This window comes from Phyllopteryx taeniolatus, chromosome 20 (genome assembly GCF_024500385.1).
Source record: "Phyllopteryx taeniolatus isolate TA_2022b chromosome 20, UOR_Ptae_1.2, whole genome shotgun sequence".
Lineage (NCBI taxonomy): Eukaryota > Metazoa > Chordata > Actinopteri > Syngnathiformes > Syngnathidae > Phyllopteryx > Phyllopteryx taeniolatus.
The window spans coordinates 14658296-14682685 of record NC_084521.1 but is presented as its reverse complement, the minus strand read 5'-3'; the positions used below and the strand labels follow the sequence as shown (position 1 = coordinate 14682685).

Here is a 24390-nt window from a genome sequence, read left to right as displayed (position 1 = left end):
CACCCATCTTTGAGTTTGTTTAGTAAATCGATCTAATGGCAGGGCTATGGTGGCGCCATTCAATGTGTGGCTTCATGAATTATAGGCTGCTCGCCTCCCCAGACTTCACTTTTTAAAGTTGTTGAATGCATTTACCTTCAAATATTGTCAGGCTCCGATAGTTGGACTTGTTCACTGCCAGAGGACACACCTGGATAAATGCACATGCCAGGCAGGAACAAAAATACAGGTAAGTCAATGAAAAAAAATCAACAAAAGTGATGCATATTCTAACACGAAGCTTACCTTCAGTGCTGTTTTTTAAAAAATTTATTTGAGTTTTTAGTACTACAACACAGTGATGGTCACTTAAAACAGAATCTAATCTAATGTTTTAAAAGTGGAAAGCTCTCTTTAGTGGGATGATGCTATCGCCTTACAATAATTTCTGCAAAGGCAGACAAACGTGATGTGATGTGCTGTAAAGATCAAGCGATAGCCCACTTTCACATTCTCTCGACTACATGGGCTTCAGCCGCAGGGGTGACAATAGACAACCTATAGTTAACGTATCTAGCCAACATTCCCAGATGTCCCCGCACACACAGATAATTATTGCATATTTTTAGCAACAGATATGTTTTGGAAAACAAGTGAGACTATTCTTTACTACAAACTGTAACAGCAATTACCTTATTGCCAAAATCTGAGTGAAAACGGTGAGTATAAATTCTACGGCATTTTAGTTGAAAATGTGTCTCGGTAAATGGGGTGTGGTATATAAATAGCTATGAGAGGTGTTCCTAAAATGATGTCCCTCCCGTCGGGAAAGCAAAACAAAAAATTGGAAACTGCTGATTATGATGTGGCGCAATTCAACATCACTGCAAACTGCAACGACAATACTAAATATATTTCTAAATGATCACCCCGATCAAAAAAAAAAAAAAAAAAAAAAGAAATATTTGGTGTAAGGGTAGAATTTTTTTTGTACAGCTCTTGTATTGGAATTTATGAGTGCAAGTGTATCTAAATGTGTAGTCGGTGATTGTATGCAATAAGATTCACATTTTCTATTACTGGGCTGGATGCTGTAAAGGTTCAGCTCCAGTTCTGCTTTTCTCCTCTTATGTGCTGCAACATGTCCGCATTGCATTTTTAGCTCATTTTTATGATTGTTGACAATTTTAATATGAAAAAAATAATAAAAATTCTGCACGAAGCACACCTTTGTGTTTAGTGCAGTTTTAATTGGTTAAACTTGCCTACAAGTGTGCTACATTGGATGATGTTATGCTACTGTACTAACATTGGATTAATATCAGATTATACTGGATGATGAATCGGATAGTAAATGTCAACTGCTTGCAGAAAGTATCAACAACATATGAACAATTGAAATTGAAACAATGTTGACAGTTATGACCAGTGCGCACACACGCATACAGCAGTTGACCGCAGATTGTATGGTTGCGCGGGAGTGTGTGGTTTCCAAGCAGAAACAAAGTTTCTCAGAAATTTCCTCTTTGTCACAATGTAGCATGCTGGATTTGCGTTTGTGTGGCATTTGTGGATTTTTGTAATATTGTTGACTGTAAAACCAGTGCCGATGTCAAAAAGTTCTTTTTAAATCATGGGTTGTTGCAGAGAGGGGGGAAAAAAAAGACTTATCAGAGCATGATAGAAGTTACCTAAAACAGAATCAAATCAACATTAATTTTGCTTTGTTAACCTGATATCTTATATTATGGCCACGTCATAATTTTGTTTTCTTTGTCGGTGGCCTTGTTTGTTAGGTGTAAAGATAATGGTTAAGAGTACATTTTCACTCTCCACAAATGTGATGAGTCAGGAGGACTGAGCCCAGCACCTGGTTAAAATATAATCTCTCACCTCTCTCTCGCTCTCTCTCCTATTTTACTGTAACCAAGCAATTCTGCTTGACATATACAGTACCTTGTATGAACTATTAAGATGGGGACACATGATTAGAGTGTGCGTGGTTAAGTTATAATTTGCAGTCGTGTAGAACTACGCTGTATCATACTGAAATAGCTGGCGCTCTCTCTGTGATACATTCATATTTGACGCCACTGAAAAGTGAAATTCTGATATTAAACATCATGCCACATTGATGGTGTCAATGAAACTCATTATCATCCTTATTGTCTTAGTAAAGTCAATATTTTTGACACCGCTCTGGATCTCATCAGGAATGGCTGTAGGTGGTTCATCCTCACTCACTTCCTCTCACATATGTCCTGTTATCTTTTACAACTGTATTCAAATCGAGACAATACCCCAAAAGGCTGACCTTTGAGACACACAATGACGTTTAACACACCTGACATAAATTGGCTCCACGTTTCAACTAGTTTATGGTGGCAAATTTGAGTATCCCCAGTGCTCGTGGCTCAACGGGTGAGGCGTCACAGGAATGTCCACTGTTCATACGTTGGCCGAACGAGCGCTAACAATTTAGTGGGACATCTGATATCGGGTGACCTTTTCGCATTTGTCCTCTTTCTTTTGATTTCCATTGAGATCGTTGATTCATCCTCAATGTCCTCTGATAAGTAATGCACAGTAATTACTCCTGTAGTAATGATCGGAGTCTTCATTTGCAACGCTTAACCAAAACGTTGAAATAGTGTAAAGTTTCAAATTGAGTGTGCTCAGTGAGATTCATGTGTGAATTTCAGAGGGAAGTTTTATGAACCGCAAGTGTGTTTGTGGAAGGTTTTAATGGATTTATCAGGGTTTGGCTCTTTCAAAGAGCATCTTTATAGATAATATCGACTGAGGTGGTGCTGCTATTACCCTGCTATTGATTAGATTAGGAGGCTTGGGGAGGACACCAGCATCCCACATTCATAAATCTGTGCACACCCTCATGCCTTTGCACACATTTTCCTGTACTAAGAAAACGGTCGAGGTAGATCCACCAAAATCAAATGAAAAACATTTCATACTTACAAAAAAACAAATAAAAAAATTGAAACAAGGTTGGATTGCTTACACCTAATCTTGCCATCCCTCTGATAAGTGCCTGGGAGAGGAGAGATAAGTATTGGACAACAAGGTGAGAAGTCTTCGTCACAGCTCCTCCTCCTCACCTTGCTCACGGACCAATCACCTGAGATTAGAGCTCTTTTATTTAAAGGATCTCCTATGTCATCTCTGTAAGATGTTAGATAAAGTCGACACAAGTAACTACAGAGGGAAAAAAAGGGGGACGACCGGAAGAAGAAACGAAGTGAGAGGATAACACAGGAATGAAGTATCAAACTGCTGCTCAGAGTAAATCTCTATTAGATATGGAAGTTGCCAACTACTGTGATTGTCTGGATCCTTCATACAGCACACTGGGCTTTGACAATTCGGATGTATTTTATGGAGGAGGAGGAGGAGGTAAGTGTGTCCATACTACAGACACAGAAATGCACATTGAAATTGAGCTACATTGTCTGAAACATGGGGGACAATCAATTCCTGCCCATTTAGCTGCAATCCTCATTAATATGGAAATTAGGGTTCATTAGTGGAGTATATGGGAGGTAGGCAGGCGCTCATACATTTGACAGGGTCATAAAGGATACATGTGTACAGTATGTTCATAGGCTTGTGTCAAATGGTGCACAAGCAGGGCACCGCCCAAATGTTCTGTGTGGGAAGCTTTTGAGTGTATACAACACCATTGAAGTTATATATGAAGTTTGAAGACCGCTCAAAATGTGATTGGCTAAAGCACTTTGACACATCCACGTCTTCAAAATGGGTCCGTGGTTAATCTCCTTGAGTTGGCGAAGGAACAAAATCACACGGAGCCAGGTCGGGTGGGTAGGGAGATTGCGGATGTTCTTCTCAGCCGGGAACTGTCTGATGCTCCAGGCATTTTCAGCAGGTGAAGTAGCCACAATTATTCCCGCCACAACCCTCGCCTATGTGTAGCAAACACGGCAGGTTTCCGTTGTAAATGTGCTGGTTGATCGTCTGGCCCACGTTGAGGGTTTGAATTATGGCTTTTGTGACACTAGTCCTGGATGTATTTATTTATTTTTTTTGACACATCTCATATGCTCACTTGTGGTACATCAGTGTGCAAACAAACAACTGCATTCCTTTTTAGCATATAGCCACCCTGGGCATTGATAAAAGTACATGAGCGTTGAGTCATTAATTCATAAATCCAAAATAAACATACAGTATACTAATGTTCGGTATGATAAATAAGCAAATGTTAAAAATAAATTCGGGCATAATAATAGATAGTTGATGGTTGAACATCTTCAAAAAAGAACTTGGTAATAAACAGTATTCATTCAAATTGCCCAAAATAAGTCTCACGGAGCAATAAAACAGATTTGCTGTGTTCTCGCTGCTAATGCGCCACACTACTAGTGAAATCCAATAAAACAGCATTGGGAACAAATGTTGATGGAAGATACTCCACTCTGTAATGTGCTTACTTGATTTTTTTTTTTTTTATAGCCCCTACAAAATATAAATTGACAGCAAAAGTCTAAAGATTGTCCACTATGGTACAGTTTTTGCCAGTGGGTGAAAGGGTGCATAAGGCAAATGAAGGGCTTTTTAATGATGAGGACTGGAAAACTGATTACATTTTATGTTGTGCACGTCCCCTGGTTTCCATTGATTGTTCTTGTGACTTATGTTTATTTCTTTGATTGCACGCAAGATGAGGAAATCAGAGGGCAGGGAAGACAATAAAAGCATATAATCAGAATTTTATCAAAGCTGAGTTATAGTTAGGTAGAAATTGCAGGTATGAATTATAAAAAATGTTTTTTTGACTAGAAATGATCTCCCTGATGTCATCCTCGCATTCACGACGATAAAAATAGTAGCAAAAACGCCATCTTCCAATGCTCACGTGATGTTCATTTCTATTTGGGAGGCTTTTTCAAGGTAGCAAATAGCCAGCCAATGATGATGATTATGGTTTTGTTTATGGTGACAAAAGTGGCATTGTTGATCACGACAATCAAAATGATAACGGCAATAAAAATGCGGAGATGACTGTGGAAAAAAAGGATAGCAACAATAATGTTTATGAGGCCCACTGATTGAATCCAGTGTCTGCTATTTCCTGGTTGAGTTTATATCAGTAGTATTGGGTGTATGTTGCTGGTATTACTATATTACTATAACCCTACCCACACTTGTGTATCTTTTACTTAGGAGAAACCTTGTACTAATATTAAAACTAAGAGACAATGAGGTATTCAAAGGTAACAACTACTATGAACACTCTACAGTACTGTATATACTGTAATGAGTGCGTTTGCCTGTCTACCACTCTAAGATGTCTTTATTGTATATTTCCCTGTCGTTTATCCGTCTCAGAGAGCATGCCAACAGAGTCGAGCCTACCGTGTTCGGACGGCGCCAACAGTAACTGCGCCATCTGCGGAGACAAAGCCACAGGCAAACACTACGGCGCCTCCAGCTGTGACGGCTGCAAGGGTTTCTTTAGGCGCTCCATACGCAAGAACCACGTCTACACCTGCAGGTATACATATAGCTGCAGGCGATGTGCGCAAATATACAACATATACAGCCTCTTTATGCAGGTACTGTAAATACGGCGCAACGGAGGAGGAATCTTGAAACGTGACTTGCATCTGCTTCCGTTACATATGACAGGACACTTCATTAAGTACATCAATAAAATTAAGATTTAACAGCAATACAGGTGCTCAGTGTGATGCAGTGCTATTTTATACTATAGCAATAAACATACAGTATTGTTAAAAGGACACCCCAGAAGTGATCTCATTGGGTTGCGTGCATGCACGCACCTGTGCACCCCGGCACGGTGGATGCTGACCTTCACAGGCCACTTCTCGTGTTACTGCAGAGTACATTGTTAACTTGTGGCCGGTACACTATGTGTCCTGTCCTATGCATGGAACGCTATTCTGCTGTTCTTGACGTGCAGGTTCAGCAGACAGTGCGTCGTTGACAAAGATAAGAGGAACCAGTGTCGTTTCTGCAGACTCCACAAATGCTTCAGAGCTGGCATGAAAAAAGAAGGTAACTTACAGTATGTGGCATCAGACTTTTCAAGACATCTACATGGGACAGAACAACGAACCATAATGAAGCTACTCATATACAGCGATGTACACAAAGATTATGCTCTCCTGATTTGGTGTGTGTGTGTGTGTGGGGGGGGGGGGGGGGGGGGGGGGGAACATTTCTTTAAGGTAATGAACTAAAATGGGTTCAATCCCACAAGTTGCTTGAATGGTTGAAATAGTCACCGCTGTAAAATAGCTGATTACATGCATGTGTGTGTGTGTTTATGAGGGGAATAACCTTGGCAGGGTGTTTTATGACCCCTAATCATGTGTTATTCAAAGCTGTTGTTCTGGATTGCAACTGGTTAACGTTTCACTCCTATCACTGATGCCAGCCTCGATGGCTGTTCCCCTAAATATTAACCGCCCAACCTGCTGTCTGCTGTCATGGACATGGAGAAAGTGGTTCGCTTCATTTCATGAACTGTGTATTGTGTTTTAGCTGTGCAGAATGAGAGAGATCGGATCAGCTCTAGAAGAAGTATTTCTAACCCTCAAGATCTTCCGCCCATCACAGTTTTGGCCCAAGCGGAATCGCTATCCCAACAGGTGGTCATCCCACTTAAAAATTCCGCAAGACAAGCAACAAGTGTCACCCAGATCATCCTCACTTCTTGTTTCTATCCAGATCAGCACTGCCGTTGGAATAGCAGACATAACAGAGCCCAAATCCGCCACTGTTGGGGATGTGTGTGAGTCTATGAGACAGCAACTACTGGTTTTGGTGGAATGGGCCAAATACATTCCATCCTTTGGAGAACTACCTCTGGATGACCAGGTAGGATGACATTCTGAAGTCCGCTACCTTTGTGTAAAACAACTGATACATCCATGTGAATGAGTTGCCTTTTCAGTTGTTATGTTGAGCTTGGACTTTCATGGGAATTTAGTACGGAATAATGCATGATTTAAGCATCTAGTCCAAGTTAAATGTAATGCACTAATCAATGAACTGCAATGATATAATTCCACTCCGATCCTCTAGTAGGAAGCAGTGTGTTCCAAACGTTTGTCAATGATCCTCATGAAGACTAAGAAATGTCAGGTTTATTTTGGGGGAAATATATGTACATTTTTCACACCCATAAATGAAAGATATCATTCCTTTTAGTCATTTAAAAACCTTTTTTTTACTCCGTATCCCATCCTGCAAACCTCCATAAAGTAATTTTTTGAATAATGCAGCTAAGACGTGTCAAAACTGTACCTCTACCTTATGTCAGTCAGATATGTCTGTAAAAATGTTCGCCATTTATGTAAGTTGTTATTATTTTAAATGTATCAATGTTAGGGCAAAATATGATGAAATATGATTCTAGTAAGTTTGTGTCGTCAGGACAAGACAAACTTCTAATTTACAAAAAAAACATTTGGGAAAGCCTATGATCGTAGAGTATTCATAGAACTGAAACTGTTTTTTTTTGTTGTTGTTGCTACTTTACCTACAAATGTCCACTGAAGCCGCTCAACCGAACGTCTTGTTTGTAAGAATCTCATCAGCCGAGTACTGTAAAGTAATATTGGAAGTAATGATTAACAGTGACTCCGTACATTACGTCGCCTTGGATATTTCCCAAGTGTTATTAATGTAAGAACCAAAAGCATGCATTGTGACATTGTTTGCGTTTCAAGTGTTTTGTGTTTGTGTCCAGGTGAGCTTGCTCAGGGCTCATGCAGGTGAGCACCTCTTGCTGGGAGTGGCCAAAAGGTCAATACCATTCAAGGACTTCCTGCTTTTAGGTAAGCGGCCGCGAGAATGTCATCCCTTTTATATGCGGAGCATTCACGTGATTCGGCACTGAAATGTGATGACTGATTAAATGTTGTGTTTGCTGAGGAATGATTTACTAGGAGGGCTCTTTCTCTTTGTGACTTCAAAAGTGTAAACGCTATGACTCATTACTGGGGCGTGTGGCAGCGTCATAATGCAAGCAGATTTGTCACTAACCTACTTTGAACACAGTTCTCCCACCTTCTGCCTTTCACCTCGACCATGACCTTACCTGGAATCTTTAAAGAGGCCTAACAAGGGTCTCGAGGTCAACATACTCGACCCCATACGCCGGCCACACAACCTTAGCGTCCTCATCAATGTTTGTGTGTGTTTTTGTACGCAGGTAACGGCTGTGTGATACACAGGAACAGTCCCGAATCTGCGATCTCCCGGGTTGCGAACCGAGTTCTGGATGAGCTGGTCCAGCCTTTCCAGGATATTCAAATCGATGACAATGAGTACGCCGCACTCAAGGCCATTGTCTTCTTTGACCCCGGTAACTTACTGACTTAACCTGACATTTACCATCGTCCATTTTACTCTGTGAGGCACATTTAGAAGTCCAAAAAAACCAAAAACAAAAAACAGTTGATACATCCCTGTTAATGAGTTGCCTTTTCAGTTGCTCAATGAGGGATCTATGTCTATATACTGGAATTGAATTTAGTTCATATTTTTATGTCCATCCGTTGCTTACATCTGTATTCTGTTAAGCCAGTTACTATTCTCAACACAAATAATGTAAACTGACATGCACATAGGATTAGAGTGTTTCATTGAGTTGACTACAGACAATGAAAAATTCAATTAAAAAAAAAAGTAAAGATAATGACCTTCATAACATTAGACCAGCGACACGGTTGAGGGACTGGTTAACACATCCGCCTCACAGTTCTGAGGGCCCGGAATATTTCCTTATCATTATGTTACCTGCACTCTGTTCATTATATCTTGCTCCCACGATCTGCAGATGCGAAGTCTTTGCGGGACCCTTCAAAGATCAAAACCACGCGTCTGCAGGTAAGTGCAACCATGCAGTTTCGAAATTAGAATTAAGGACAAACATCCAAGGAGTGATTTTCCTCAATAACACAATTGCCAACTTTTACTTTGCTTTTGCTTTTTATTCACAAGACATTTTTTTTTTTCATGCTAAAAGCATGTTGGCCTTGTGTGTTGCAGGTCCAGATGAGTCTGGAAGACTACATTAATGACCGCCAGTATGACTCGCGCGGTCGTTTTGGGGAGCTGTTACTCCTTCTGCCCACCCTGCAGAGCATCACTTGGCAAATGATCGAACAACTCCAGTTCATTAAGCTGTGCGGTCTGAGCAAGATTGACAATCTGCTGCAAGAGATGCTGCTGGGAGGTGAGGATGCATGTCTACGTAAAAAGATCACCTTGTGCCAAACTGAAAATGTAGCACTGGGTTTCTTAATGCTGGATACTTAGAGCAGTTTCTGCGTTGAGTAATGCAGAAAAGCAAAAAAAAGTATCATTAGGGCAGTTTTGGAATGGGGTAAAGGAGTGCGTTTTCTTTCCAGGCTTGACGTCGGAGAACACCCACCTGCACCATCCGCCACACACCCAGCTGAGCCAAGACCCCGTGACTGGACACACGCTGCTCATCAGCAACGTGCCTATTGCGCACCCTCAACAGATGGGTACAGAAAATACACACACAGGAAATAAGACTAAAGCAGAAACTAGATGAAAAATGTCATTTTTATTCCAACATTTTCCTCTCTTCCCGCAGCCTCTCCAGACACCCCCATCCCATCACCTCCGCAAGGTCAAGTCGCTGAGATGTACAAACACTTTCCTCAGCCCATTTGCCCTCCAGCCAGTCCTTCACCTTCCGCACAGACAGACCCCTGACATGGGATCAGTGTCTTATATTACATCACGCCTTTGGTCTCAATCATTGTGGAAGAAAAATGGAGCCCTGTCCAGACTCCTCGCGTGTTTCTTTTATCGAAAGGCCAAGATGCAATGTGCTCCAACATTAACTCGAATATTTTCAAGTTAATTGTACCAAACGACCAATGTAACAATATTTGTCAGCTGTATGTTGTTTTAATTTGAAGTCGCTAAAAATATCAGTGTTCAACTTGACCACTGCCATAATAAAAGCACTGCTGAACTCCTTAACTATCAAAACAGGGAAAATACAAAAGTGTACATAGAAGACAATATAATATAATACATGCTTGCAAAAAAAATGTTGATATATTCTGATATTTTATAAGTTTCTGTATGTAGCAAAGGGATTCCAGGTGATATAAATACAGTTTGTTAAGATGTTGATTAATGGAATGACTGGAATCACTTAAATGAACTCTTTATTTAATTGTTTATTTACTTGGAACCAATGTACATCATAATTTATGTGTTATGTAAATAAAAAAAAACAACCAAAAAAACAAAACAAAACTGGTGTTTTAAAAAAATGTAATACTGTCTACTACTGCATCATACTGAGACGTGTTATAAATATTTTGGTTACCTTATTGAGTTGCTCTCAATATGATGCAGCGCGGCATCACTGCAAACACGACAATAAACTTCAATTAATACCTCTCTGACAGTGTCAGTCAAAACTGAACGTTATTGTTGAAAGCAGCATTTTTGACAAAATTCTCCTATTGGATTTTGTACCAAATGAAGTGTCTGTTTCATCGCCAAATGTTTTTTTTATACATCATGTCTACTCATCAACATTATTATTATTATTTTTGCCAGAAAAGCTAAATGACTTCCATAGAATGTATAGCATCCATTGCTGTCACAAGAAATATTTATGTTACTCACAAAATGGAAAACTACTTTTTTACGTTAGTTACTTTATTTTGTCTTCATCTAGGAACAATATCCACAGACCTATAACAGCCAATTGACAAATATAATTTAGATATGTTTACTTTCTCCATGTGCAATAATACTCAGGCATGTTTGTCCATGACTTCTCCAAGAAAGTCATCATTTCCTTGCACGCTTCCATCCGTTAGGGATATACAGTTTGTTCCCAGGCCATTGAAAGCTCACTGCTGGATGATGCTGTTCATCACAAATACTAACTAGTTTCCCTCCATCATTTATTTGAGAAGACACACACACACACACACACACACACACATTGAGGCGATGCCTAAAGTCACGCTGTTATTCAAAGCATTCATTCTAACTGAAACTGAACTGGACTGGACAAGCTGTACTTTTGAATACGTGTTTGTCCACACACACACACACACACACACACACACACACAGATCTTATTGGAGGAGCGTGCACTGTGTATATTTGTGCATGTGTGTACTTTCACGCGCTCCGGATGAGGCCAGGGGATAAAACCGAGAGCTCCTCTCCTCTTTATATTGTTGTGTGACTCAGAAAAAACACTCAGGTTATTTCTGGCCAACTAGAATCAACATTGGCCAAATCCTCCTATCAACTCCATAATGGACACGCTGCCTGGCTCAGGTCAAAATAACACCAAGCCACAATGGGACACGGTGCGCATGTATATATACTGTATGTGCGTAAGATCTTGCCTGCAATTTATTTATGTGTGCCGGTGCATGAGTGCACACTGTGTGTTTTTGGAGGGATGTATACCCGGGGAACTTTAATCAAAGGCATAGTATGGAGACACGGGGGCCCTCGTCGCTCGCTCCTTCCTCAGATAAAACTGTGTGTTAGCATGCCAGTCACATATCTCATCTGAGAGCCTCTTCCTCACACCTCATGCAGCACGCTATCACACACCACCGTGATGGCGGCTACACCTGAGGAGGATGACGAACGGAAGGGGGGGGGCGGGGGGGGGGGGGGATGTCAAGATATACGGATGGAGGAGCACAGGACTCCTGTCCATCAGGAGTGTTTTTTTTTTTTTTTTTTTTTTAAATTTTGATTTTGTTGTTTTTGTTTCCTAATGATTATGTTGTTAATGAGCCTGTGATGTTGTACAAACACACTGTCAGGAGTAATACGTACAGTTCTATTCAAAGATATCTGAGAAGATATTAAAAAATAATACAATAATGTTGTACTCTCTGGCCACCTTATTAGGTACACCGTACACAATGTAATCCAATTCTAATATATTTACCACAAAGTCCGCCTTTAAAAAGATAATAATGCTTTGTTCTCTGTCAAGGGGGTAGTAATTGAACAATATACAGATTATTTCATTTGTACAGTAACTGCATGTTACTACCACATTGTATGAAACTATGTTCATTATGTGAAGCGTATATAAATATCATTACAATATGAAATAGATTATAATTGAAAAAAAAAAGCTTTCATAGTGTAACTAAAAAAGCTTTCTCTTTATGATTTATTTATTTGCATTCTTTAGACTAATGGTTCAAATTATAAAGATGAACGGTTGCTTGTACGTTGTGACTTAAGTTAAAAAAATATTAATGCAATAAACATAATAAATTAAGTCGATATCATTTTGGAAACTGTACATTTAGGCATACCACATTCAAATTTCTTTTGTGCCACCGGCCATTGAGTACTCCTAAATAACCACTAGGTGGCAGGAGAAGACTTTGCTCTACCTTATAAAACCAGCCCCTTCTCAAACTATTGAATTGTATTGTACTGTCCTTCTTTCTGAGTCAAATTAGGAATTAAAATTAACTATATATATATATATATATATATATATATATATATATATATATGTTTTCAAATGAGACATTATGGTCCTATATTCTACAGTCACATAAGCCAACAGAAAACACTTGAACAAGAAAGTGTATGCAAATACAGCCAAATAAAAATGTTTGAAAACATTCTTTCCACTGCCGTACAGGTATAATGCTGAACTGAAGAATATATATAGATTCATGTGCAAGAGTGTTTCACTCATCCTAACAGCACATAGGAAGCTAATAGATTGTTATTTTAGCATACATAGTGCAATATGCATCGATTTTCAATGTAAAAATGAATAAAAAGACTTCACGGGCTCTGTCCAGAATGTTGGTCTGAAATGAATGGCATGTCTCAGCGAACTCAGATTAAAGTCAGAGATCGTAGCCTATCATTCCTCACCAGTGCATTTACCCATAATTCCTCTCTGTCTCCAAGATATCCGAAGATTCCCTGTGCAGGAGACAAGGTGAGCCTCCTGCTTCTACCTCTGGAATGAATTTCCACCTCTCCTGAGTGATTTTGTGTGTCTGGCATGTGTGTGTGTGTGTGTGTGTGTGTGTGTGGTTTGTGATTATACCAGCGGCTGGCTGAAAGGAAGTAAAATACAGTGACAGCTTCATTTCCAAAACTGAATTCACATAAATGAGGGATTAAAGCAAGCAAGAAGATTCAGGGCTAACCTCGACCCCCAAATGACTGCTGCCTCTCTTTCACTCCATCTTCACTTCCTTCCCTTTTATTTCCGTTTTTTTTCTGGAGATATAGAACAGACCAAAAAGGGCACTGAGACACATAAGGCACCACATACATACACACTGAGATAGGGAGGGAGGGGGGTGGGGGGGGGGGGGTTGGTTCTGGGGTGTGTGCTGTACATCATGATGATGATGGTGACCAGGTTAGGGGAATGAAATTAGGGGTTAGGGGGGAGGCAAGGGTGTGTCTGGTGGGGAACATTAGGGAAATGAAAAAGGGGTGGACCGCTGCCGGCTTCCGAGACGCAGACTTGTTAGAATAAAGGCATATAAAAAAAAAAGACAGGAGACAGAGGAGATGACAGGGTGGATGATAAGATGAGTGGCGCCATAATGAAAACAGTCCTGTGCACCCTGAGATTACATGGGGAAGGAGATTGGAGAGGGGGGATGGCGGGGGGCAGAAAGGGGAGGCATAGGGGAAAACTGGGATTAAGGGAGGAAGTGAACAAATTGAGAAAGACGGGCACTCGTTTATAAGAAGCCATAGTAAGAGTCAGCTCGATAGGACTTCATTTAGGTATAAGAAGAATCGATGGCCTTTGACCATTAGCGAGCGTTTCGCTGGTTCTGTTTCTGATGGTGAAAAGTGCGAAAGAAAAAGGAGAACTGCATAAATGTTTCCATTACTTTGCATTAAAACGTCAATGCCACCAACAATGCCAATTTGGATCAGAAAATCCGACACGATAATAGAAACCCACCTTCTTGCATGTTCTTATTAAGATCCAAAAATGTTACTAACTCACTTACAATATAAAATAAAAATCATAGTTGCTTAGTGAAATCAATCCATCCATCCATCCAGTTTTCTTTTCTTGACCCTTGCCCAACCACTACCCTAAGTGTTAGGGATACTCCTGCTAACTAACTAACTAACTACTACACAAACAAAGTGAAAACAACAAAGAGTTACACTAAACGCTCATCAGTGCCACATTTTCACTCAATATTCACATGTACTCTACAGGAGGGGAGTCAAACTCATTTTGGTCGGCGGGCTACCTTTACCCCATTTTGAGCTTAAGTGGGCCGGACCAGTATATTAGTGGCTTAATATTCAGGCACCTTCCTGAGTTCCAGATGTTTTTTTTTTTTTTTGTTTTTTTTTGCCGAGAGCTCTGGAATCAGGTCATTCGAATTTGTCGAGCTCATCTATGTCAGTAGCGAAGACCTCCGCGCCGAAGCAAGTGCTGTCAACATAACAAACACGTGCTCTCACAAGTGGGTCTTCTACATGGAGGCAACCAATGAGAGGAAAGGGGACAGTCTTAGCCAAATATGGACAAAGCTGGTACAAAACTGGGTCAAACAGAAGTAGCTGTCGGAATTGCCTTTCCCGGACACTCGTATGACAAAACCAAAGTGTTTTTTGGAATGAAGTTGACACTTTCTCCACTAAATCCATGTTAGAGAGTCATTCTATGGAAGTCTAAATAGCCAAAATATGTGACCTTTAATAAACTATAAATAACAACCATTTGAACATTTTCCCATTGTTTTGGTGCAAATAATAAGTACATTTGGAAAATATTCACATGTATTCTTATTTTGTTGGAAATGCTTTTGAAAATCTTGCGAGCAATCTGAAATTTCTTGACAAACAATTGCAATTTCAACAGTATTATGAAAGAGTTCTTCCATGTACATATGCAATGTACAGCTCAAAGTGGATCTCTATATTTGCACTGTTTATAAAACAACTCTGCTAAGCTCTCGAAACGCTTTTCAATTTACATACATTTCCGCATCACAACACACACACGCATACCGATACCACCTCCGAAAAAGGAAGAAGAAAACATCGTAGCCATACAAAAAGAAGAATAAACTAGGCTAATTGTTGGCTTATCCGGTAACTACACTGCGGTTGCAAACTCTTCTCCTTGTCATGATTATTGTGGTCAAAGTCTTTGGAAACAATCAACACGGCGGAACTTGTGATTGTATTGTACATAAATCTAAACCGGTATAACAGCAGAAGGGGAAGGAAAATTCACTCTTGACACACTACACCACAGGATATTTGGTCAGGATCATATTTTAGACATATCAGACACTCAGGCCTTGGCTGATTTTGATCAACAAGTGGGGAAAAAATGCATAAATTTGGCTCAATTATCTCCATGTGTCCAGCCCGCTTTTGCATGCCATGTTGCAGAAGAGTTGCTGTGATAACTGAAAATGGGGAAAACATGCGACATGAATGTCGAGATTAAAAATGCCGGCAAAAACAAAAGCAAACAGCACATTTCTGACGGTTTGAAATGTTCCAAACATTGGTTTTTAAACAAGATTTTCCTCAATTGGAGATCCCGGATGCAGGAAGATAAAAGAACTGTTCACCTTCATGAAGCACTTCCTGGGTCCCATTTTCAATAAGAAGAGAGATCAGTTATATTAAAAAAGAAAACAACACATAATGAAAGGCGGTAAAGAAAGCGGACAAGAAGAGATGAGGTATTATAACGAAAGAGGACAAAGGAGCCCCGCCACTCTGAATGATAAGTGTCTCATGCACTGCAGGTTATGGGAAGTTCACACAAACAAATGATTCCCATTTGCCAGAGGCGAGGGACACAATTGAGATTGGGGGGGGGGGCTTGCGCGAAGAAGTGAGGGCCGAATATGGGAGGGTTGATTTCAGATCGCTCCATCTGCATCGAGGAAACATTTACCTTTTTTTTTTTTTTTTTTTACCCGTCCAATGTTTTCATGGCGCTTCAACCAAAGCACCTTCAATCCAAAGCATATTAGGGACTCTGCAGTGTCACTACAACTTTAAATTACAGCCCACGGACCTCGGTCAATAACACTAAACGTATGCTGAATGGTTTCATGTGGGCGGCATGTGTTTTGCGCAATAAGAGCTGATACAGTAATAATAGTGCTTGAATACTATTTTGATACAATAAGCAGCATGAAACAATCAGAAAAAAAAAATTCTGATAGCTTTATTTACCTTTATGCGGGTTGTTACAAAAACAAATGATTTGTCGTGTACTCTTGCAGGGAACAACAAAAATAAAATAAAATAAATGAGACAGTGATGCAGAAACATGATTCTTGTTTCAGAGCTAGAAAAGGGGAGAAAAAAAAATCCTTTGGTGTATCCAAAACATCCTCTCAAAACTATTAGCTGTCCATTGTCAGTGGCTGACAATCAAAGAGAAATGGGTTCACTCTGGATTGTCCATTTTCCATGTTGAGCAATCATGCAGAAATCCATCACAGGGCCGGCCGGCAGAGACTGCAATTTCCTCATTGACAGGCGCATCAATAGGCCATAATGTGATAATGCAGTCGCAAGACGGCTCAAGTAACTCATTTTCCTTTTTGTGTCAACTAGCAATGTATGTTCTCTTTCCAGTTACACAACAGCTGCATCCAACTAGTTCAACTTACATCAGTGGTGTATTTTGCCATTTGGGGGCCCAAGGCAAACCCAGTCATGAGGCCCTCCACGTCCGTGTATGGCAAATATTTTGAATATTAACGTTATTAATGCATCAACTAAAAAGTGATATTTGGAGAAAATCGCCTCTTTCCTGAGCTTGATGAAGTCCTTAAAACCCTTATTTTCTTTTCTTGACATTTTGATATGTCTTTAATCGCCTGACTAAAGACTAAAACAAATAACTGATTGAAATTGAAGAAGACATTTGGGAACTCTCGCCCCCCCACGCAATTGCCAAATGGTGAGTATGCAACTGTTGGTGATGTTGACCTTCTGCAGCGGACACAATGACACCCGAACAAAATGTAGGTGCATGGAACTTAATATACAGTGGGACCTCCAAATTCAAACACCCTTACCCTAAAGTGGAACAATTTGTAGTTCAACTTACATCGTATGTAAAAAAAAATAGGCATCAAAGGTTAAGTAAAACTTGGGATTCAGACAATCATCGTGTGTGACTTGGGCAAATTATGTGACAATACAGCTCAGTGATTGCAAAAATGAACGCCACAGTGCTGAGGTTTTTCTTTGGCTTTGTGTGATGTCAACACAGAAGGACACCACTGATGGCGAAGACGAAAACTGCGATGATAAACATAAAGCAGGGAATGCTATTTACTGCCAGAATACAATTGGTTTATTGTCTACTGCATAAGTAAATTTACCAAAGTAAATACAGTATATTTATTATCCACTGCTTTGCAATTTCATTAATACTTAAATAATGCCACTAGGTGTCACTCTGTAAGCAGATTCCTTCTCCGTTATGCGTCTATGTCAGGCACCGTCAAAGGGTGAATAGTTTTACTTTATTTTAGTTTTATTTGAAATTATTTTACAATGGTTTACTCAGTTTTTACTTGTATCACCAAATGGTGAGCTGCTATTGGCTGGCGACCGGTTCAGGGTGTACCCCGCCTCCCGCCGAAGATGGCTGGGATAGGCTCCAGCAGGCCGTGACCCTAATGAGGAGGAGAAGCAGTAAAAACAAAATGGATGGACGGATGATGCCGACAGTTTAAGCCTGTAACAAATGAATTCATTATATCAAAATATGAGTTCAAGCAAACAAAGGAATATTTTTATTAATCAGTCGGAAAAAAAACAAAAACCAATAGCCACTTTTATCTGTAGCTTCTGAGTCTGTTGCCTCTCTCCCTTTGCGAATTATATCATCAGAAACAAACCAGGTGTACATAATATGCGTTTTAAATAGAGGGGTTGTTTTCATTTACAAATGAGCGGCAGATATAATTATTTTGCCTCGAAAATTGGAGCAAAGTTCATTTCAAACGGTACAAAAGAATCCACAGCCAGCGTGTAATTAATTTCACATTGCTATTTACCTGCATGTCAGTTAATTATGAAAGCTATGGATGTGCATGTCACACACACACATTATATATATATATATACAGCATATTAATGTGGAGTGAGAGAGACAGTGATGTAAAAAAAAAAAAAAATGTGAATTTACCACACATGACTAATCAAGGGCTTTCTCAACTCCTATTTGAGCGACACACATGAGCGAGTCCTTCAGCAGGATACCTTCACACTGCTTGATGAAACAGTGTGTGCGTCGCCAAAGCTCACCAACCCCTGCAGTGGAGTGGTAAAAGATATTAGGGGCCAATTGCAAAACAATTGCAAAAAGTGACATCCTTAATGGAGAAAGATTACAGTGTGTAACATGACTTTGAGTTGAGCTGCATACATTTATTTCCCCGGTGCAGACAGGCTTCATGGACAGCTCAGCACCAGGAGCTCCTCTCCGTCTTGCCCTTTGTGTTTGTGTGAGCAAATGCAAATTTATGTTAACACAAATTGATACATTTTTGAATGAAAGCGAGGGAGACGCAAAATGTCCTTTGTGGGAATTATTTTTGACTGCGGCTTTTATTATTGTATTACTCCTGTCAGCTTTTAGAGAAATGACTCAAATTGTTAGGTTGTTTTCTTTTTGGTTTTTTTTTGGAGGGCTGAGAGGCTCATTTGAAAATGTTTACAGCATTTACGGAACGTGTGAAATACGCCTTAAAAAGTACTGATGAATTGTAAAGGACAAAAAGGCCACCAAAAAGACAGAGTGATGCTTTAACTGCCATTGGTTCCACTGTAAATATGCTACCCACATTTTATTATTCGCATTTTCCATTACAATGACACATAGCTGCTGGTATGCACGAAAATCAACATTGCTGTAAGTTGTAGAAACACCGTACAATGGCACCTTCCTGATCAAATGTCTCCAAAGTTGTACAATTTGTTGTCCAACGCTCCTCTCATTCCCTTTAAAAGCGGTCTTGCAACGTGACGTCTTTACAGTATATGGGGAAAGGGACGCAGCAATCCATGTGTGACTGGTGCACTGAACGTTCGAGGGCAATCGGTCAGTGGAGTGGACTTACTGTATACACTATAATGCTATCGACACCATCGGTGCCCAAAAGCGCTTTTACAGTCGCTCGTAACCTTCACCCATTCACAAACACATTCATACACCAGTGGGCAGCTGTTGCCACGCAGACCTCATGGATCTACTTCATTCATCCCCAATGAGATTTACATGGTGAGTCACACACTTGTATGACAGGTAAAAATGTTCAAAAGCGTGATACAGAATGTTCAGCAATTCCTTTCTCACTTTCGCTTGTTCTTTCTACTAAAAGTGGGTAATTTCATTCTTTTTTTTTGCGTGTGTCTTATTATACAGAGGTCAACTTATTATTACACTCCCAACAGGTGAGGAAAGCACGTCAAAGACTGTACTGTATTTTCTCAAGAAACTACGCCAAGCCCAGTTTCGCCAACACCTGCTGATAAACATTTACAGATCCGCCATGAAAAGAAGTTGGGCAGGAGGGATCTGAAAGCAGCAAAGTGGATGATTGGCTGTACACTACGCACCAGGAGGGACACCTACACTGGCAGACAACTGCAGAAAACCAGTGGAATCATAAAGGACCCCTTCGACCCTGGAAACTCACTTTTCTCCCCACCTTTACTCTGGAAAATGCCACAGTACATTCAAGTCTGGAACCATGAGGCTCCAAAACAGTTATGAAATACATCCGCCCCCCTGCCCCACAGTAAGAACTGATGACTACATTTAAGTGCAACATAATGAACAAGGGCTGTGCAATATTATCTGATCAAAAACCAAATGTAAATTATCACACAACTACCATATCACAATATGGTCATTCTCCCAAATGGGAAGAATTGTTGAACAACTACTGAGCATTGAGCAGTCCCGCCCGCCCCCGCAATACAAAAATCACCTTCTCACTGTGCTGCTGCTAGAACGGATTATTAAGTTTGTAATTAAAAAAAAATAAACTAACACAAAAAACTTTTGCATTTCGAACAAACCAGCATCAAGAACATTGGGAAGACTCCAGAGGCTGAAGTGTACGCTATAAATATGTTAACTTTCAGGCGACACATAGTTGGGATGTCTTTACATTTCGAGCAAAATAATCCCAGTGGAAGAATTGATGATCATGTCAAGTTTATTGGGTCCTTCTTTTCCACAACATCAATGAAGTTAAAACGGTCTCCTCAGTGAGAATAAAACTTTGAGCAACCGAGGTGAAGAATCCAATAATTTTCTCATTAAAATGACTAAATCACGTATAGATCAGAGTATGCCGAGAGACAAACCCGCTGGGTGAAAGTGAATCAAAGCTTTACCTCTCATTAAAAATAAAATAAAAAATAAATAAAGTCACCATCAAAACAGACTTCCATTCCTATGGTGTCACGTTTAGCGCTGTGCCAGGGGAGGAGATGTCAAAATAACAGTCCCCCACCTCAGGTCAAAGTAGTCTCAAATCCCAGTAGTGGACTACGAGAATCCATCAGAAATAAAGTTGGTGAGCACATCGGAGGCCCTTTATTTAGCTAATTCTCCTCCATTTGAGATGTACATATTTCTTCAGTGCTTTGATAAGGCCTCGGGGACATGCGTGTTTTAATTAGACCTGAGCAGTCTGGTTGAACAGTTCATAGGCAACTTTGAACATTTTTGCAGAGAGCCTGTGTCGCTCTGTGACAGGCGGCGCGTAATTAGTGGCATATGTGCATTTGCATATGTGCACCCGGTGACATGTTGCATCCTATTTGAATAAGTAGACATGTTTCAACGTGATATCCCCTGAAGTGAATACATGAATATGAGTCGCTAATTATACCAATCTTGCAAATGATCTATTTAAATATTAATCCAGTTTCATTTTGCATTGTTTTGCTGCGAGCGCTTTTCCGTCCGTCAGTGAGCTAACGTGTTTGTTTGTGTCAGCTCCACCTAAGCGTCGCTGGGTATTGCCCTCTGAGCATGTCTGTCTCAGCATGGCTTTTTTATGTGTACATACAGCACATGTGCTCATCTGGATATGTGCACACGGTCTCCAGTGGTGCTTTGAAATGTGTCATTTGTCATTTTTACACGCACAAAATGAAAGCCAATCACTGAGGCCGCTGTTTACATATCAGGTTTTGGAACAGGAGAAACATTTATTTACCTCAAGCTCAAACTTTATTTGAAGGGATGCACTCGACAAGAAGGTTTCTGCAGTGCCTTTGAGGTTCTTGTCATCATTATGATGTTTTCTTGTCCTTTTCTTAGTAGCCATCATTCCCTGCTAAGCATAAACATGGACTGAGCATAATGGTTGTTTAGGATTTCCGACTGAATTTCACAGGAAGCAGGATTGTGAGGGATGCTGATTGGTCTCTATTTGCTTGCAGCGACAAATTCTACTCGGTCAATTACGTCTTTACAGCACACGGGTAAACGGGTTTCAGTTATTGACTCATCTTTACAAAACAGTGAGATGAGACAGGTGATGGTCAAGAACCCCTGGACCTTTGTGATGAAGAAGATCTGGTTCAGGAAAGATAGAACTTTCTTGATATAAATCTCATGAACATGAATCTATACTGAACCACAAACAGCCGATTGGGTTAACAATACTTTTAATCACAAAACAACATGAACCAAAGTCTTTCAATGATCATTTTGAGGGCAATTACAAAGAACAATTAAGCGTTTTAGCTTGAAACGGTGGTGTTTTCAGACTGCTGCAGGCATTTTTAGGTATGTTGAAGCACCCCTAAATGGAATCAAAGTACCCCTAAAAGTGGAGAGATTATGGTGGAGATTTCCCGCCAGAAAAAACGTTCAAAGTCAAAGCGCACTGTGCGCCGACTGTCATTTGCGCACCCCTAGCTTATCGTCATCAGGGGTTGGGGTGGGGGTATGCCGCCCCCCATTGAATGGTGCCCTGGTCGGCTGCCCATATCACAAACCGCCCCTTTTTTATATTGTTAGGTAGGATTTAGCTGATGTTTTTTCTAGCTAGGAAACTTTTCAGGTGGTCAGAGAGAGCATCATTATCCTGTTTGAATTGGAATGACAGAAGGTAGCCGTTGTGTCATGTGCATGTGTTAATACAGTATTAATGCCAAGGTGCAACTGACAAGCTAACTTACTGGATTCCATTAACATTATAACTCCTATTAGGATACACAGAGAGAGAAGAGCAAATTGATAATTATATAAATATATATTAGCATTCAAAGTACAGTGGAACCGCCTTTTAAAGGGACCGATTTAATAGATATCGGACGTTACGGACTGGCGCCGTGAGTCACGTGGCTAATTTCCATGCGCCAGGACACATGCAAATCGCATGTAAATTAGTCATGTGCTCGCATTAGCTTGCTGCACATACTTTTTATGTATTTAATTTGTGCTGTATGTTCAGATTTCGGCAATGAAAAAAAGTACCATAATTTCTCGTGTGTAAGGCCAATTTTTTTCCTCCCCCAAAAATTGTCAAAAGTCGCATTATACATAGGTATAGGGGAAAATGTATATATTTTTTTTCCATTTTATAAATGTATGCCGCCATCTAGAGGTTATGATAAAGCTGTACACTTTTATTTCAAAATGCCACCGCCCCCTAGAGGTTATGAGAAAGGTGTACACTTTCATTCTCATATGCCACCGCCACCTTGTGGTTATAAATAAGGTGTAGCCTACATTTTCATTCCAATATGACAGGGCTACATATGACTGCATATATGTACAGTTGTGCTCATAAGTTTACATACCCTGGCAGAATTTGTGAAATGTTTTTTTTTAATATGACTGATGACTGAACAACAACCATCATTCATTTCTTTAAGGTTATGTTTTGTTTAATGATAATGCTTTTCTGAAATGCTTGACCGTTTCATTTGTATCCCAATAAAATAAAAATAAATGTGTTTCGCCTGGCCCTTCATGTTTTCTTTATAGAATTGTACACATCTTCCAAATTCTGCTTGGGTAATCAAACATATGAGCACAACTGTGTGTTTTTTCATTTACTACATAAAAGTAGGGCTGTGAACTTTCAAAATAAGAGCAGGTAAATATTACGTGTTAAAAATAAAGTGCTTCACTCATAATAATTATTTGAAAAAAAACTAACAAAATACAGATAATACTTCATGTTTTGATCATATGGTTAGAAGCAAAATCATGCATTGTAAAAATGCCTTATACATAGGTAGAAGGGTTTTCCAGAATTTTGAGGTCAACTTTGAGGGTGCGTATTATACATAGGTGCGCATTATACACGAGATATGATGGTACTTCAATTTAACAATTGACTGTAATGGAATCGCCACTGGCTGCGCAGCTGCCGCTCATACTCCAGAGAGGCTGTTCTATAACAAATATAAAGAATATATTGTGATTTTCAAGAAATACAAAAATATATTCTCATTTTGTAAAGTTAAAATTTATATAATAATAATAATTTATATATGTTCTATATCTGATTATTTCTACAAAATTCATTAAAACAGGTTTTAAAAATTATTATGATTTATCATTTATATTCATATTCACATTCATTTTATTATCCTAAATTGAAAGTGTTGATTGATGGATTGTGGTAAATTAGATTTCAGTCTGACTCTTTTTTTATTGACTGTACGTTACAATTATCAATAGCATTAGGCTTCTAACTCTATTGTCGCCGTTAATGTTATTTCAGAATTAGAATAAACAACATGAGATATATGGCTCCTGTTTGTCTCTAAAACTATAAACAGGCAAAGTATTGTGCTATTTTGCAGCAATAATTCATCCCCCAGCAATGTAATTAGGCTAATCGGCTAACACAACCAGATCAGAGGATTACCTGAGGAAAAAAACAAATTGCACCTGAAAGTTGCTATACTGTATTGCAGTGCTAATTTTCTCATGCATTTGTTGCTACACATGAAGTGCATTTGTATGCGAGGATAATGACCTATAAATGCATGATTTTGGTTATGTAAATACATTTATAATTGTAAGTTTATATTTTTGAAGCAGCTCGCATTGTCTTCGAGTGATATCAAAAGTAGATCCTTTTTTTCAGACACACTAAAACAATGTAATTGTACTTGTCTCTCGATTCCCTTCAATGATGTTTGCTGCTAAGTGCGCTGGACAATGAAAAGCCTCTGTTCAAAGCGAGGCTAGCCTGATGAACACTACTCAGCTCTAATTGCGTGCTAGTTTTGATGTAAGGCAATCACGAGGTCATCTGTTTTAAGTGGATGGCTTTGTTTGATCCATCCTAGTGTGCAGTCTTATTATCAGCT

General features: G+C 39.7%; 1 protein-coding gene across 3 annotated transcripts; it reads left to right on the top strand.

The window, feature by feature from the left end:
- The first annotated feature begins 88 nt into the window (after positions 1-88).
- Positions 89-10314, top strand: hnf4g (hepatocyte nuclear factor 4, gamma). Of its 3 annotated transcripts, XM_061758770.1 has the most exons (12): positions 3186-3235; positions 3341-3390; positions 5347-5512; positions 5942-6036; positions 6526-6632; positions 6712-6861; positions 7736-7823; positions 8201-8353; positions 8828-8877; positions 9040-9226; positions 9402-9521; positions 9614-10314. In XM_061758770.1, the coding sequence occupies exons 3-12, from the start codon at positions 5352-5354 to the stop codon at positions 9733-9735; spliced, it is 1233 nt and encodes a 410-aa protein (XP_061614754.1). In that variant the 5' UTR covers positions 3186-3235; positions 3341-3390; positions 5347-5351; the 3' UTR covers positions 9736-10314. The 3 variants fall into 3 exon arrangements, with proteins under 3 accessions (XP_061614753.1, XP_061614752.1, XP_061614754.1); XM_061758769.1 differs by lacking the exons at positions 3186-3235; positions 3341-3390 and adding an exon at positions 89-229; XM_061758768.1 differs by having other exon boundaries at positions 3152-3390.
- Positions 10315-24390: the final 14076 nt, after the last annotated feature.